Here is a 17,435-nt window from a genome sequence, read left to right as displayed (position 1 = left end):
CGGGGCTCCCACGCTGCAGGGGGAGGTTGGATGGGGACGGCTGTCCCGGGAAAACCAAACCAAACCACGGCTTCGAACCGTCTCTGCCTGCGAACATCTCCATATCACATCTGCTGCTGTGAATTAGGACCTGAATATTCATCTCCAAAATGTATAATTTATAGTTACAGCAGACAATTCATAATTTAAGAGTTATTGCTCTAAATTAAGCATAACATTTAAGCTGGCTGCAGACCAGACAACCAAAACCAAGATGCCACGAGGAAGGTGGCGTGCAGGCGCTGGCTGCTCCCGGCTGCCCTGGCCGTGGGGTCTCAGCACCAGCGGTGCTGGGCCGGGGATGGCAGGGAACCAGCCCTGGCTGCTGCCATCCATCCTCCGACGGCAGCTGTGGGGGGACAAGTAAAATGGCAGAAATGAAAAAGGAAAATTAAACATGAAAATTTAATTAAATCACCCTTTGATCACTCTCTGTGGAATGGACTTAGTTCAGAAGATTATTTGTTGGAGAGCAATAATAGCTTCTAATTAGGGTAGAATTCAATGTGAAATTGAATTTTTTTATTATTTTTTTTTAAACAACCCTTTTTTCTCCATCACAAATCAACAAGACTCCTTGCCCATTACCAGCTAAATATTATTAAAGTTGTATTTTATAGCCCCGTTACTCACCATTGTTTATCGAATTGGAATTTCTGGTTTAAAGTCAACACAGAAATATCATCAAAGCAGTCCAAGGAGAAGAAGTTCGGGTTTTGATTGCGAAAAGTGGGTGTGGGGGGCAGCTATTTGCTCCGACAGAAAGCAAAGTGGAAGGAGAGCATTTCGGTATGCAGCTGCCCACGGGGTGAACACGAACCCTGCAGCAGAGGGGCAGGCACGGCATGGTGGGCTCCAACCCCAGCCCCAGGTCCCGGGGGGAGAGTGGGAAATGCTCAGGACACCCGTGGCGGGGCTGGCAGCACGCTGACTGCAGGGCTGGTGAAAAGCAGGGACTTTGGGCACAAGTAATAATCCTTAAGGCTTTTCCTCACATACAGTAAATTCCATGCAAGAGCGTCTGTAGCTGCCTTGGCTTTGTGAATGAGGCCCTTAAAGATTTGCATATATCATAATAAATGTGAGTCATAACCAGCCAGCATTTAAAATGCTCACTGAAAGAAAGAACCAAATATCCCCATTAGAGCTTTTATCCCCTGCTATTTCATATCACAATAAAATGTCAAAAGGAAAAGAGAAGCAGATTTCTGATATTATTACTTTGAACTTTTCTTGGCTATACTCCCCTGAAGCATGACATTTACTGAGGAGAGGAAAAAAAAGAAGAGGCTGGAAAATCTCCTTAATCATCTTTATTTCAGTGCCACGGCCTCGAGCAGCCGGACCTCGCCTCCTGCCCATGCACTTGCAGCGAGTGGGGCAGCACCGCGGTGGGGACCCTGCCCTGCCCTACGGCATCATATAATATGTGGTGCATTATAGCATGGTGTAGCAATTAACATCACAGTAACAACATCTTGTGGTTTTCAAGCTGCCGTCCGGCTGCTCCCACTGTGCTCCCGGGTCAGGACAGGCGCCGGTCCCAGCAGTGCCCCTGCCTGGCTGCACGATGGGGTTCAAACCGCGCTGTGAGGGCCTCTCCTGGGGGTTAAAAATGAGTCAGTTTGGGAAAAAATTGCAAGTCGTTAAAAGTTCATGGTGGAAGGAAAAGCATGAATAGATGCTGTAAAAAGAGTTAGAGGAATAAAGTGCTTCGTTCGTCAAAAGCTTTTACAAATCCATTTAAGAAATCCATTTTAACTGCATTTTAATTTCATTTATGGACGTGGTGGAGTCAAATCGTGTAAGGGATATTCACAAGGGTGGGACACTGTCTCCATATATGACTAATTTCTGGAAAAAAGAAAAAAAAGAAAAAAAAACCCTGCCATGAATCAACAGCAACTGAGTTTCAGTGGCTTTGTGGGACGTGAGCGAGATTTCCAGCTGCCTCAGGCTGCCGTGGGAGCGCAGGTACCAAGGACACTCAGTGGTGTCTGCAGCTTTCGGTGGCCTCCAGTAGGCAGCTGGAGGAGAATTGAACAGCAGAATTTAAAAGGTAAGCCCAGGGGCTGGGGCTTGAGAAACTTCTCATAGACTTGAAGAGCCTGGACCCTGGAACAACCCCAGATACAAAATCCTGAACTCTCCTTAGGGATGCTCGGAACACTTTAAGGTTGGGTGGTTGATCCCAAACGAATGTCCAGACACACAGATGAAGACTTAATTGTCTCAGCTGTTGGAGCTCACTGGAGACTTGGATCTGTGAGAGCACAGAGCGATGCATCGGGCGTTCCCTTCGGGTACGGTGTGTGAACCAGCAGCTCTGCTCCTGCAGGGACTTGTGGTTCAGAACTGCCACAAAGGTCTCTGCAGACCGATTCCCGGGCTGAGGGAGTGTTTCCAATCAGTTCGCTAGGAATATTCCAAACCCGTGCAGCGCTGCCAGGTTGCATAAATCACCGGAGATTGTCTTCCTTCCCTGCGCGACGGCTTGTGAATGCAATCAACCAAAGTTTCAATTTCACATCACATTTTTCATTCAAAATTTGCTCGGTTGTTGGTTAATTCTGCAATTCCAAATGTTGCCCTGCTAAGCATTCAAGCATGCGAGCTATTTTTGTGTTTCCACCTTAGCAATGGCCAAATCACGGCAAGACTTTCAGAAAGTGAATACTAAGAGGGCAAGGAGACGGGTGAAGCGAGTTTATTTGATAAATAAATCAGTCTTGCATGGAAAGAAAGAATGGGAATTAACACGCATGGTAATTATCTGGCAGCATTCAATCTCGTCTTCCCTTGACGGGCAGCTTCTCGCCCTCTGCTGCTGAGGAGCTGGCGGGTGCCTCCCCGAGGAGGGGGCTGCGGGGCCGCGCTGAGCTCAGGGGGTCCCACGCTGCTGCCCACTCATGGACCCTGCCAAGGTGGGAAGAGGATGTGGGAGCTCCCCGGGCCCTTTCTGTTCCCTCAGGATGTGCCCATTGTTGTAATTAGATTTTGTTTTACGTTTGCAAACCCCCTGAGCAGCAGACAGTGCTCAGCCTTCAGCTGCAAACAGCTGTTTACAGGGATTTGTCCCGAATTCCTCTCTGAGAGGCTGAGCTGAGCTCCCTCACAGTGCTGGCTTGGCTTTAGCCCTGCTGCTGATGCTGGAGTGATTTTGATCTACGTAGGTGAATCCAATTTAGCAGATTCATCTCTTGTGTTTAATTTTCGTGTTAACATAACAAGGTTATATCATAGCACAGCAAGGTTCCAGGAGCAGGACAGAGAATTTATAACAGACAGCAACATTAACAACCTCTCACCAGTTCTGTGCAGGAGGAAGTTCCTCTAGCAATATTTTCCCCCTGAGATTCGGGGAGCTTTCAAAGCCAACAACAAAAAAAATTCCAGAGCTACCAGCGTTGAAGAATCTGGTGCAATTGGGATTAAGCCATAGGTAAGGAACGGCGGTGTGCTGGGAAAACGAGTTGACTCGGCACTTCGAAGGTGAAAAGTGGGAAGGAGAGAGCTGAGGAGGGGATGCTGCACGCGGGGACCCTTGCCACCAGCTCCAGCATGGGCTTGGATATCACCCCTAGGTGTGCATCATTCTGCTGCCGAAGAGATCGACAAAATCCATGACAGCAGCTGGAGCAAGATCTGCCTGTGGGGAAACCTGTGACAGCCCCATCTTCGGTCCCATGCTGGCATGAGCGAGTCCTTACCCAAAACCCAGGCCAGGAGCTGCAGTGGGGCAGGGCTCCAGACACATGGCGCTGGGGTCCTGCCCTCGCCAGGGATGTGTCCCCCCGGCCGGGGGCTTTGCGGGCTCGGAGGGGCAAAGCAGGGCGAGGGAGGCGGGGGCACTCGCAGCGGCAGAGGAGAGGTGTTGTTATGGAAACAAATCACTTGTATTCTCCAAAGAAAGCACAAGTTCTGCTTAATAGGAGGAAAATGCAGGGAAGAAGAAAAGGATAATATTTCAAAAAAATTTAATGAGACATGGATTGTACATTCTCATTCTCCCGGAGTGCGTAATGGTTCGAGAGGGAGGACGGGCGGCGTTTACAACCCGGCTCACGCGCAGCGCGTGGCTGCTGCTCCGCTGCCAGCGCCGCGAGTGCCCATGGGGAGCCCAAACCTCAGCAGCGCTGCTCGGCTCCTCCAACACCTGCGAGCTGCAGCGGCCAGGGCACCCCCAGGAAGGTGCACTTCTTGTCCAGCCTCCACCAAAGGAGGCTGCTCCCTTGGCAGTGCCACGAGAAAGTTCGAGCCGAGTCCCTGGGGTAAAGTCTGACCAAAAAGGCGAAGGGGAGCATCACAGGATGGCGCAGGGCCGTGCTGCTGGGGCTGCCCCTGCTGAGCCCCGCTCCGGCTCCTGCCTTCGCCTCTCTCCTGCCCAGGAGCACTGATTTGCTGAGGAAAGGCGGTGGTTTGATAAGGAACGCAATAATTTGGAATGCGCCAGAAACCAGGTATTAATAGAAGCACTATTAGAGAATTTATGGATGATTTAAGATGCAGCCCATTCTCCCTGTGAATGCCTCGTCTGTTTAAGAACAGTAATTGCCTATTATCTAGCAGCTTCTGATGTGCTTGGCTCGTGCTGGCATGACACACGAAGATGCAGCACATATTTAAAGAGCTAATGCCAATTCAAAGTACCTGCTTGTAATTTTAAATGCAAGAATCCAATAAAATCCAAACAGCAGCTGGGAGGTGAAAAAGCAAAAAGCACACACAAAGCACCGAATCAATAAACAGGTAAGTGCCCCGTAGCAAAGAAGTGGACGCAGCTACTGGTAACTGCTTAAGCTGCAGAAGACAGTTCTGCTTATCTCTAACGGCGGTAAATTTTTCCCCTCCGTTACTCTATGCCACTTATTTTGTGCCCTGTGGCAAAGGCAGCTTCATTGATCAAACAGAATTCACTTAATGGCTAAAGGAACGTGAAAGGGGATGTAATTCCGAGAAAGCATTCTGCTTGTTTATCTTCATGAATGCCTTTTGAAATACACAGATTTGATTTTTTTTTTTTCCATAAGATTATGCAACTTTTTGCTCCTTGAAGAGGGTAAACATCACCCCTGGTGTGCTGCTGCTTTTGGAGCAGGCCCTGGGTGCGCTGCAGCTTGGCTGCTGCTGGTTGTGCTGGTGGCACGGCTGTGGGTGCCAGGGCAGAGGCACGCGAGGCAGAGACGTCTCAGCAGGGCAGTGTGAGGTCTCTGTGTCTGCCAGAAGGGGCCTTCAGGTGGCACAAAGCTTTCTGGGCGGCGAAGGGAAAGCTCATGCTGCTAGGCCTGCGCGGCTCCAGCCCGCTCTGCGGAGAATAAATGCCTTTTGAACAGCGGCCACCCTGCTTGGGAAGCAACTTCGACTGCCTTCTCACAGGCTTTTAATTTATCGTGGGTGCACTTTGGCATCTTGATCTTGGTGATTGCACAAGGAATTGAATTTGATTCAGATTTATTTGTTCTAATTTGTGCCTCCTGTTACTTATCACTGCAGCATCGCAGGCCGCAGACAGCTTTTGTCCAGCCGTCAAAACGAAAGCCTGCACATTGCAAACACACACAGAGGCAGCTGGAAATGCAGTGAGCAAGCAGACAACCAGCCAAAGCCCACAGCGACGGCAATGCCCTTGGTGAAATTGCACTGAGAGAAATTTCAGTGGTGAAATTACTCCTGGTAATTCTCCAGGAGCCTGTCCTGCTGCCCCACTGCCTTGCTGCTGCTCCACCAGCTGTGCTGGGATGTGCTGGGCCATGCTGGGCTGTGCTGGGCCATACTGGGCCGTGCTGGGCTGTGCTGGGCCGTGCTGGAATGTGCTGGGTCGTGCTGGGATGTACTGGGATGTACTAGGCCATGCTGGGCTGTGCTGGGCCATGGTAGGCCGCGCTGGGCTGTGCTGGGCCATGCTGGGCCATGCTGGGATGTGCTGGGCTGTGCTGGGATGTGCTGGGATGTACTGGGCCATGTTGGGCCAGGGGCAGGCACCCAGCCAAGGTACAGGAGCTGGCCCAGGCTCCGCTGCTGCTCCTGCCCTTCGGGTGCAGGGAGCTTGCTCATGGCACTGCTGTTTGCCACCATTAAATATTGCGAGATGCCTCTCCTGAGCTGCAGTGTCCGTTCTGCTGCCCTGGACAACTTCCCACTCAGGTTATTATATCCTGCCTCCCTCAAATCCCCTACAGTCTCGGTTATTTAGGGCCTCATTTTCAAAGGGCTAAGCACCGGCAATTCCAGCTGACTTCAATTTCCTTGTCTGCAAAAAAGGGGACAATGATAGCGACCTCCTTTATAAAGTACTTTGAGATCTGCTGATAAACAGCTGCATCCAGGAGTTCAAGATCAGTAATAATGATTCAGAATAACGATAAAAGGCCTTCGCACCTCTCAGCGCCAGTCCCTCTCTGGCCGCTGTGCTGTTTTTCCCCCTTGCGGGGTGGTGGCACTGCAGGACCCCGTGTAGGGTTTTCCAGGGGCCACGTTCCCCCCAGATCCTGCTGCTGGCACAAGGGCTGGCGCTGGCGTGTGGGACGGTGCCAAAACCAAGCTTCTGCCAGCCTGGGCAGGGGCTGCCATTTACAACATGTGGTCCAGTCTCATTACTTCCCACCCTGAGCATCCTTCCTGGGCTGGAAATACCAAGAGTCCACCATTTCTCTCGACATCATTAAATGCCCATGCTGCTATTAAAAAAAAAAAAAAAAAAGTCTTTTAAACAACTAGCTTTAATTCCCATCTCTTGGTTCTTGCTCTACTCTCCTGTAGCTGAAAGCCCTGCCATGTCCTTCCCTTGCAGGTACTCTCAGAAAGGGTCCAGGTCATCCCTCAGTCCTATTCTGACAAGCTCAATAGACCGAGCTCTTTAATTTCCTATGGGGGAGAGGGTTTTCCAGCCCTCAACTCATCTGAGACTGCCTTTTCTCCAGCTCTCCACAAAGAAGCCTGCATTTTTTTTAAATTTTTTTTTTCCCTTTGAACATTTGCTCTGTTTCTGTTTCCATCAGGTGGGATTTTCTTTTCTCCGCTTTGAAAAAACTATGTTCTCCTTGTAGGTGGCACTATAGAAATCCATAAATAAATAACAATACCATTAAAGGGCTCTGGCAGATCACATCATTATACTTTGTTCTCCAGAATGCAGCAGCGCTGACGGCTGCTTCCCCCCGAGCGTCGTGCTCTCTGCATGACCCAGAGGTGTACCTGGCCCTCCCCGGCGAAATCTCAGCTCCACATCGTGTGCAGTTTACTTCTGCTAATGTAATCTCAGTCCCTCTGGCCTTCTTTTGTGTCCAGAAGTGACAATGACATGGCAATCAATGGCAATGATCTCCCAAGTAGCCTGGCTGATAAACACGCTCTCAAAGCCTCTGCAAGCATGTCTGGGCTACTGCTTCGGAATAAATTGGGTTTGATGTACACAACCAGAGATGCGTATACTTTTAAATGTATTCCTTCGATGCGCGTTGGTTCTGAACCCCTGCTGCTCTCAGGGTGGAGAGGAGCGTGGATGTGTTCCTTAATGGCCCCCTGGTGCCTGCCTCTGCTGGGGCAGAGGAGGAAAGGGAGCAGCGGGGCACGGATACAGGCACGGGCGATGTGGTGGATGCAGTGCAGGCGATGCTGTGGATGCACCCGGTGCTGCACAGTGCAGCAGGCAGTGCTGGACTGGCTGCACCGGTGCCTGGAGACTGACAGTGCTTGGCAAAACACCCACACATGCAAGGTCAGGCAGCAGCCGGGTGCTGAGCTCTGCTCTCTGCGGTCAGGGACTGTGCTGACAGCCCCATGTGCTCAGCAGATGTCTCCCGTTAAGGGATCTTGATCAAAAGCCTGTGTAAACCCAGCTGACAGCAGTTACACTGCCTATTTCAGAGTCGGCTAGGTAAGTACTTGCAGGTCAAATGCTTGCATTCACTTCCACTGAAACCATTTAACAAAAAATGGGGTTTAACGGCTGCATTAAGCCAGCAGTCAAAGTAGCAGCTGTGGGAGCACTGTGGCTTTCCTCCATTAGTTAGACTGCCTCGGCTGTTACCCCGATGGAGAGCCTTGAACCAGTCTGAGCCGTGAGCTGGGGCAGGCTGGAGCTGCTGCTGCTGTCTGGCGGGTGAGTGAGGTGGGCTGGGAGGTGGCGTAGAGCTGGACTGCTTCCCCTGAAGGTGATAATTGCGGCCGTGCATCATACTGAGACAGCGGTGCCTTTGGCCTCATTTGGCTGAATGTTTTGTTTGTGTTCACTTTGTTTATGGAACACGCATGAAAAATGAATGCAAAGGTACTAATAGTACTTGGTCCTGAATATGGATCTGCTGCAAGTACAAGCTGAATAGCAAATGGAGGGGATGATTTTGCTGGAAAACAGGTTTTTTGTTTCAGCAGAGGGGCTATAACTTTAGCTCAGGTCTGAAAGCATCAGCAGGTACTGGAGTCAGAGCTGGGAGAAGCAGATGTGCATGGAGAGGAGCAGGGCTGGGAGGCTGCAGGGATCTCCCCAGACATGGGCCACCCACCTTTTGGAGAACTGGTCAGGAAAGCTCCACTGTCAGTCCCTGAGTGGCTGCTTTGGGCTTTGCTCCCTGAGAATAGCCCTAACCTGCTTCACCCTGATAACAGTAGTCCTGGAATCCTGCGTGGGCAGAAGGGCTAGGGGTGGAAAAGAGGAGGAGGAAGAGGAAACTGCCCATGTGCCAGGGTGCAGCCCCCTGTGGGTGCCTGGAGCCCCCTCGCAGAGCCACGGGGGTGCCTCTGCCTGTCTGCACCCACCCCTCAGCCTGCCTCTTGCAGCCTTGTGGAAGAGCACGGTGCTTGCACAGGTGAGGTGGCAAAATCTCTTTTGTTTGGGCATCTTAATTGAACTTGCTATGTATAGCTGGGTATTGGAACCAGGTCGAAGCTGCCGAGGTGTGATTTTTGCAGGGAAGCACAGGGCCAGGTGCTTGGTTTGTCCCCATGGGCGGCAGCACCGCTCTCCTCTGGGGCAGGACGTGCTGAACCCAGGCCCCAGTGCTCCCAGGGTCTCACGTCCCTGCACTGAGCAGCATTTCTGTGCCACCTTCACCCAAGGAGAATGCCTCTTAAACCTGAACTTAGCTTTTGATTTACAGTTTTGTTCTGCAGAAAATATGCATTAGCCTTTTGATCTCCAGAGTGGGCTTTTGAGAAGGATTGTGGTCCAAAATGCCCAGGATCTGAATACTTTGCTCCGTAATTATCTTCCTGGTACCGTAATGAATGGCCGCAGCCAGCCATTCTTGTCGGGTCTCCGCATACTTCAGCTGCCATTTAACACGATCATTTCCTTTTGCTGGCTATAAATATGTTTGAATTCTCTGACCTCGCGAGCCAGCATTATTCTCAAAGGGAGAATTATTTCTTATTTCTTCGCTCTTATGTTAGCTCTGGCCTCGAAGCTCCCAGACGAGCGCGTGAAGCCTGATTTGCAAAACAAACGAGAGGTGCGCAGCGGATCTGGGGGAGGCGGTGGAGCTGAGCAACCTCTGACCCAGCCCCCCGTGACAATTAGGTGACAATTAGCAAATGGTGGTGCCCGCAGCCCATGCAGAGGCACCAGGCATGTGCCCACCAGCACAGCTTGGCTCTTGCAGGCAGCAGCCCTACCTGGCGTGCAGTGCCTACTCTTGCTGAAATCAAATACTGTGCTCTCCTCTCATCCACAGCAATTTGTTTGCATAAATAATTAAGACTATCGTCTCCTATGACTTGCTCCTCATATTCACTGCTAATCCCAGTATTTTGCTGAATACCTGTTTCTTAATAATTGCTTCTGTTTTACACTAGTTCCTAGCTGTACAATCACTTATTAGCAAACCTACTAATGCTCAGATGTTCTGCTCGCAGTGACCTTGTCCCTAAACCTCTCTACTACTCCTCCCTATTAAATCACCGCAGTGTAACGGTGCTAGAGTGGAAAGAATTTACTGCTTAAATAATTTATCTAGATTCAGTACAGAAAGTCTTTTGAAGAGATTCATCAGCTAATAAAGAAAATTGATTCTGGAAGCCAAAGTCAATACGGGGTTAGAGAAACACCGCCGCCCTCGCGCGGGCTCTCTTCCAGAAGCCTCCGCTCTCCTCTCTGGCTCGCGCTCCGATGTGCCCCCGGAGCACCTCCAGCTTTCCCAAACCGTATCGCATCTCTGCGCCGGCTCCGTGCCCGTTAACTCTCGCCCATGTTTCTGTGGCTCGACAAGGCATTGCTCGGTGCGTCTCGAAGGCAGGGCAAGCTCGAGCCTGGCACGCGGGCAGGGTGCTGGGGAGTCACCACCCTGCCTGCAGCAGCAGCCCCCTGCCCTGCCCAGCCGCCTTCTCTTGTTCTGGGGGAATGCTGGTTCTCTGGACAATCGGGAATGCAATTACAAAAATATTGAAGTAGAAGCAGCCAGGGAACAACTCAGACTTGCCCTTGGGAAAAGAGAGAGGAAGTGGTGCTGTGATGGGGACGAGGAGAAAAGTGGCGCCTTCTGTGGCAGCCCATGGAGGATAAAAAATAAAATAAAATGGCCAAAGGAAAAAAGATAAAATTTGGCAGCAACGCTTGGACATATGGCTAATTTGTGCTTCATGTGTATGTCTCCATATGTTGTACGTACGTGTGTTTGTTTACCCCCTATACAGTTTGCATGCCAGTGATAGTCTCAAAACTATCAAAATTACCTTGTAAGAGGCTGAGGAGCTTAGACACGCTTTTCATTCCCTTAGGTGCTCCCCACCAGCTATTTATCCAAGCCACCTTGATGGCTCTGAAAAATTAAAGCAGTCCTCGCCCTGACGCGGCAGGTCTCGGAGGGCTGGGAGCGAAGCACGACGTGCGCAGGAGGGTCCGGCTGTAACGGCGTGGGGGGCTCGGGGTCGGTTAATTTCCTGAAAGCCATCTGCTGCCTGCTGGGAAGGGAGCCGCGCTCACCGGCTCTGCTGGAAGCCGTGTACCTATCAATAATTCAGGTCCACGCGTGGTGGCTGCCAGCAGGTCGCTGTCTGGCTAGCGGGGTGCTGGGCTGGCTGGCCCTGCTCACAAAGCGATCCGGGGGTGAGGAAACTGTGGCTGGGACCGAAGGTGTCTGCACAGCATCGCTCCTGCAGGAGCACAAGCACTGCTCTGTCCTGCCCTGGAGCTGGGGGCACGGGGCTGAGCTTGAGGGGCTGCAGGAAGGCAGCGGGATTGACCCTGAAGGAGAAGTTCAGCACGAAGCTGGGAACGTGGACGAAAAAATCTGAACTCGCTGTAATCATTAAAACAGAAAAAAAAAATATCTCTGCGAGCCAAGTCTGCTCTCCGAGCCTGATTTAAGCTGAGAATTCAGACCCATTTCCTGGGTACAAATCATTCGAGTGGGATGAAACAATCAATGGGAGATATAATCTGCAATTCGTCTCATCGGCCAAAGCCATCTCATCTGTGAACACAAGCTCATTAGAGACACGATTAATGGGGTCTGAAGGCAGGCGTTGGGGCAGCCCAGGTACCTGCACACCCTGCCTTGGCTCCACCAGCAGGTGAGGAGCTCTGTGCCACCCTGGCTGTGCCGGCACTGCCGTGAGGCTCTCAGTCCCCCCAGCTTTTCCATCCCAGATCGAGTTTTTCCCACTCTGGAGCCAAGGGAAACAGCCAGAGCCCTCTGCCACAGGAAAAGTGAATCTGAGCTGTTAAAAGTAACAGGAATAACCCCACGTGTTATCAGAAATGCCATGTGTAGGTGCCTGCGGGATCCACACCCACGCGTAGACCAATTCCCACTCTGAAGGGGAAATGGTGGGCAGCCAGAGGAGGGGGGTGGCCAGCTCAGAGGTGCACCGCTAAAGCTTTAAGCGATGCAAGAGATGATGCAGAAAGCAGGATTAACCTCAGAAAGGTGTGAAAGGAGGAGAAAAGCGATCAGTTACGAGGTGGCTGGCTCAGCTGGGTGGGGAGCGGAGCTGGGGGGGCTCTGCCCAGGAGCACGTCCCAGGGACACAGCCGATTCCCAGCGCTGGTGACGGTTGTATTCAGGAGGGATCCAATTTGGATTCTCTCCTAAATTGTCTGCTTGGTTAGATATATCCAAGGTGCGCTTTGAGGAACAAAGCTCCTCTTGCCCCTGTGACCTGACACCGGCAGGAGAAACAACCGAAGCCTCTCGGCTTCCTCCCGCAGCTCTGATGCTCGCCCAGCCCCGGCTGCCTGTGGGCACAGGGGGGGCAGGGGCTGCCCGTCTGCGCGCTGCGCTGCAGGAGCTGCCAGCCTAGGCCAGGTCAGGCAGGTCTAGAGGAGAAAAAGTGGGGTGATTTTAGGAGCAGGCTTCGCATAGTAAGGAAATTAATTCTGGAGATGCCGTGGAAATGATGGCCCATAAAGTTAATGAGATATTGCTGAAGAAAGGGTAAACAATTAGGGCTATTAGCCGCGTAGATAAACCGAGACCTGTTGCCCCCAGAAACACTGAAACTAATTAAATTGAAAATTATAGCATGGGAGTACAAAAACAAAAGCAAATAAATTCAGAGAAAGAATTAAGTGGTTTAATATCACAATGACGATAATATTAGCAATAGCAAGTGAGGACGGTATGATTAAAGCTGCTTATTCTTGTACCTTGCTAAAAGTGGGCAGCGAGGGACTCCAGGCCGGCAGGAGGGGATGTGGCAGAGCGGCTGCTTCTCGGTCCCTGCGCAGTGCCCCCCATCTCCATGGGGTCTGCTTGTGGTCCTGTCCCCAAAGCCAGCTTCAGGCTGCTGGGTGCTGCAGGGGGCCAGAGACCACTCAGGTCGGTCACAGCCCCGTGGCTGCTGCCTCCCCCTTGTGCCCTCCCTGCTGCCAGCACCAGTGCCACCCCACCACCGTAAGCTCTTCCTCACTGACAGTCTGCCCGTCTCCCGTTTGTAGGTGCTCAAAGAGTTTGTGCAGTTCCCCAGGCCTGGAAAAAGACAAGCGAAAAATTGTTCCCTAGGGCGGTTAGAGAAGGGCATCCTGAGACTGAGCTTGCCTTGGCCAGAAGGTCCTGAGCAAGTACGCTCCCAAAGTCACTCCTTGGGATGTAATTTATGGGACCGTAATAATTCTGTCACCCGTTAAGTAATATACGCTGCTAGCAAAAGATGTTAACCTTAAGGAGGATGATCGGCTGCGGATGCGTGGTGAGGTGCTGGCAAGGAGGGATGCAGCGGCACGTACCGCGGGCAGAAATGTCTCCGAGTGGGCGCGCTCGTGTCACTGCTCATCGTCCTCCTGGCGCAGGTCCTGCTGCCAGCATCAGGTGCGATGGTGGCAGCTGCTGGTGCTGGAGGAAGGGCTGCTCCGCCGGCAAACCTGCGAGTGCCCTCGCCAGCACGGACTGGGAGAGACCTCCAGAAGAGTCATTAGCACTCAAATAATTGGTTCCATTTAAAGGGATTAGAGCCAAATTAACTTTGTGGTTTGCCACCCAGAAATAATCCTGTTTTAAGTGGACAGATTCTTCTTCAGCATCCAAGGAGGCTATGAATGGGCAATGTACTGCTTGAACGAGTTCTCAACAGCGAGCAGGGCTCTCGGTCCTTTTTTTAGGGAACCTCTGGCGTGAACAAAACTCATCTAATCAGGGTTGATGAGGTGGAGGGCCGGCGGGTTAGCAAAGGTCTCATGCGGCAACCAAGCGTGTGTGACAAATGAAGAAATAAAACCCAGGCTGAGAACAACAAGAGGACGCTTCGGGCAGGAATTTGTGCGCTGTGGAGGGAAAAGAGACCAAACAAATGTGAGCCGTTTGCAGGGCCCCGCTCCTGCAGCCATCTGGCCCTGGCCCGGCTGCGCCCCGGGGAGCGCGAGGGCATCGGCGGCTCCTCCGTGCCAGGCAGCAGAGCCAGCTGCACCTTCCCTGGTCATTGCCAGGGGATTAACTCACTCGATGGAAGAGTGCAGGGCAAGTTCACACATGTCTGAGATGCTCTTCGAGAATGTCAATAAAGGGGCTGTGGATGCAGTGACAGCCGCAGTTCGATTTTGCTCTATGCGCGGCTCCTGCCCGGGAGCAGGCTCTGGCGTCCATCCTGGGCTAAAATCTTGAGGCTGCTCCGCTTGTGCAAGGCTCCAGCTGACTCAGATCATTTATTTTATTTTATTTAGGCTTTTATTCTTGTGTTTTTTCCTCTTCAGGTCAAGGTTTTTTTCTTTTTTTTTTTTTTCTCCTGCTGCATTGCAACCACTGCCTTCAGATATGTGCAGCTTCTCTAGAAGTTGTTTCCTCCCTTTCCAGGTTTGGGAGACTTATTGGTGGATCTGAAGCCATACACGATGTTCATAAGACCCTCATACAGGTTTCCAGGAGTGGAAATCAAGCTGAGCGAAACGCAGCCAACACACCAGAAATAAAACAAAAGATGAGGCGTTCAGGAAGGCAGAAAGCGCCTGCAAACTTGGGTCGAGTTTATCGCTTGGTGCACCCAACCTCTGCCAGCCAAAGCTCAGCAGCCTCGGGCAGCCCAGGGCCAGGAGCCCGCAGCATTATTTCGGGGCGCTGCCTCGGGGGCAAAGCAGGGCAGGGGGATCAGCCCCCGGAGCTGCCCCCGCTGGGGGCCAGGGGCTGCCCCCACGCTCGCCGCTCTCACCCTGCGGGGCTGCGGTGCCCTTGCACACAAAGTCTAAGACGTTTGCGATCTGTTGATGGAGAACAAAGTCTCTTTTTATAGTCGTTTCATTATGATGCTTAATTCCTTCTGCAGAAGCAATTACATTCTATGGGCGGAAAGCAATATAGGAGACTTATTATTGTTATTGCCATCCCACCCGCTCCCCGGCTGGCGGCTGCCTGTGCCCGCGCGCTTGCGGTGCTGCAGGAATGACAATCAGCGCGCAGGGCTGTGCCTGCCTGCACCCTGACAGATAACCGGCTGCAAACCCAGAGCGAGCCCCGTCTGCCCACCAAACACTCACCTGGGAGGAGCGGATCGCATCCGAGAGCAGCTTGACAAGGGCTGATCAAACATTTGGTGACCTCTGGGAAAGGGAAAAGATTGGTAACACGCCCCTCGGCTGCGCTCGCTTGTTTGTTCCTTATTTTCCTTACTAAGTTCTCTAGTTATTTGGGAAATACATCAGCAAATGTAGCGTGCGTGGTTTTGGCTTTGTTTTTTATTTCTTACGCTGTCTTCACCTAACAAAAGGAATTAACACCAATACATTTTGTTTTCTATTTCTCCTAGGCTAAGTAAAGTGACTTTTTCATCTGGTTAAATTAATCGTGCACGTCAAAAAGTTTTGTGCTGGCTGGTGACCTGGTTTGCGTAGGTATTGAGAGGGTCTCAGTACAAACCATCCGAATCAACTGGGTGCCTTGCCACCATCAAACATGAGTTTGTTTTGGAGATTAATCTGCTTAACAATGTTTTCTCCATAATTAAAAGTGATCTTGATACTGTTTTCCATTGGATGCGTTTTGACGGAGCCTTGTACTTCCTTTTGCTCTTGCAGACTCGCAGCTTGGCAAGTGTAAAACTTCTGAGCATCTTGTTAATCGCATGCAAGGGTGCATCAAGGGTTACGCTGCCTTGTGTGCTGGAAAGGAAACTGTGAAAGTGGAGAGAAGATGTTCCCAAGGATTCGCATAGCCTCCATGTCACAAAACCACGCATGCACCCAGTGCGCAGGAGCAGCGCGGGGCATCCTGGTGCGGGTGGGTTCTCTGAGCCAGCCCCAATCTGATGCATCAGAGCAGCTCGTTGGAGTGTAATGGCATTTGTGGAGCTAAATGCTGACATGAGGCAGGGGCAGAGATCTCCAGGCAGGTATGTCGTGATAGATGCTGCCCGTCAGGAGGCAGCTCGGGCTGAGGTGCAGGCAGGGCTCCACTTGCCATCCAGTTGTCTGCTTTTAATGGATATAAATGGTTACCTTTAGTGCTGAAAAAGCTGAATAGATACAAATATTACCAATATCTTAAGGGTGCACTGGGCCTCATTATCCTTGGGTAATCGAGGTTATGTGGAGCTGTTCTCCTTTATCTGTCACTGTCTGTCTTGGCAACGTGCTGAAGCAGAAAAACCTCAAGGATGAATTGCCCGGAAAGCTGAAGAAGGGCTGGAACCCAAAACTGCACCGGGGAGGGCAGAGGTGTCCCCACATCCCCTCCTGCTGGGGGTGCAACCACACCCCGAGTTCGATCCCCAAATCCCCCCGCCCAGATCAAAAAGGATTTTGGGGGGAGCTGCCATGGGGGAGCGCAGAGCAGGAGGCTGGGGCAATCAGCACTGGTTTCAGTTAATCTCCTGCACGTGGTTCAGTGTGTTACGTATTTGGTGCATTTTATTTCTCTCCGTCTTCTTGAATCACTGGTGAAAAGCCAGTGTCAGTCACGCATGGATCCACGGTTATTTCTGAACTTCTTTGGAAATGCTGCAATCGCACCGTGCTCGCTGATTAAGTACCACGCAGGAACGTTTCTTTCCCTTTACTGGGTAAATATCTACCTACGTGCTGCCCATGGCTGTGTGCAAGAGCTGTTCTGGTTACCTGCAGAAATATCCTGGTAAGCAAAAGCAGTGCTGCCGGGGCTGCCAGCCGGCAGCGACTTGCAGGGATCCTGGTTTGGCGGAGCCGCGTGTGCCAGGGAGTCCCGCGAGCCACGCGCCGCTCCTTCCCCTTCTGGGAGGGAGTGATCTAACAGCACACGGCGGGTGTTTTACAACCGAATGTATAATGCAGCATTTGCAAACACCGAGTACACAAGCATTCAAGCTTAGAATCTGTTTTCTGCGAGTATTCTTACTAATGAAACCGAGGCTGTAAAATATTCCTGGAAAGTGCTTACAAAAGGCTTTCAGATATGCAAAATGATGTTTTTATGTTATCTCAAATTTGCTTTCCATTTCTAAGGAACGCACAGACTCCCAGCTCCTCCTCTCCCCCCCCATGCTTGTGGCTTACGAGCTGGGTTTGTGACAAGGACTGAAGCAGTGCGCTGCGCGCATAATTACACACCGCTGCACCCACAGATGTTCTTACAGAAATCTTCTAAAACTCCATCTCTGTTTACTTAGCATTAAAAAGAAATTGAAAAGCAGAGTTTCAAATAACCAGCCTTACACTCTCTCCTTGGCAGAGTAGGCAAATAGTCCGCAGAGGCCAAGTCCCAGGGACAGGGCTTGTCCCTGCCCCTCTGCAGAAGCCACGCGCACCTAGAACCAAGGCTGCCTCCTAAGCAACTGCTTCAAGTTTGTCGCAATCTTCCTCAAAATCCACTTCTCTGCAGAAAAGCGATGTCATTGAGGAGTCCATCCAAGCCTAGGTCCTCAGCTTGGCTTTTTTACTGTAGGCAGGAAAACCATTAATATGATGAAAACGACCTCAAGTTGCCACCGCTGGATTATTTAATCTGGCCAGGCTCCTTTCGACTCTCACCTACCATAAAAGAAGACAAATTGCCTGTCTGGTG

General features: G+C 51.4%; 1 protein-coding gene across 1 annotated transcript in view; it reads left to right on the top strand.

The window, feature by feature from the left end:
• The first annotated feature begins 8,147 nt into the window (after nt 1-8,147).
• The window catches only part of AJAP1 (adherens junctions associated protein 1), a 71,727-nt gene continuing 62,439 nt past the window's right edge, over nt 8,148-17,435 (top strand). The window contains exon 1 of the mRNA XM_083802525.1: nt 8,148-8,846. Within this exon, the coding sequence (XP_083658651.1) occupies nt 8,716-8,846 (131 nt within the window). The 5' untranslated portion in view covers nt 8,148-8,715. The remainder of the gene's footprint in view (nt 8,847-17,435) is intronic.

Source organism: Anser anser, assembly GCF_964211835.1.
Source record: "Anser anser genome assembly, chromosome: 17".
NCBI classification, from domain to species: domain Eukaryota; kingdom Metazoa; phylum Chordata; class Aves; order Anseriformes; family Anatidae; genus Anser; species Anser anser.
This window is presented reverse-complemented; position numbering and strand designations above follow the sequence as displayed.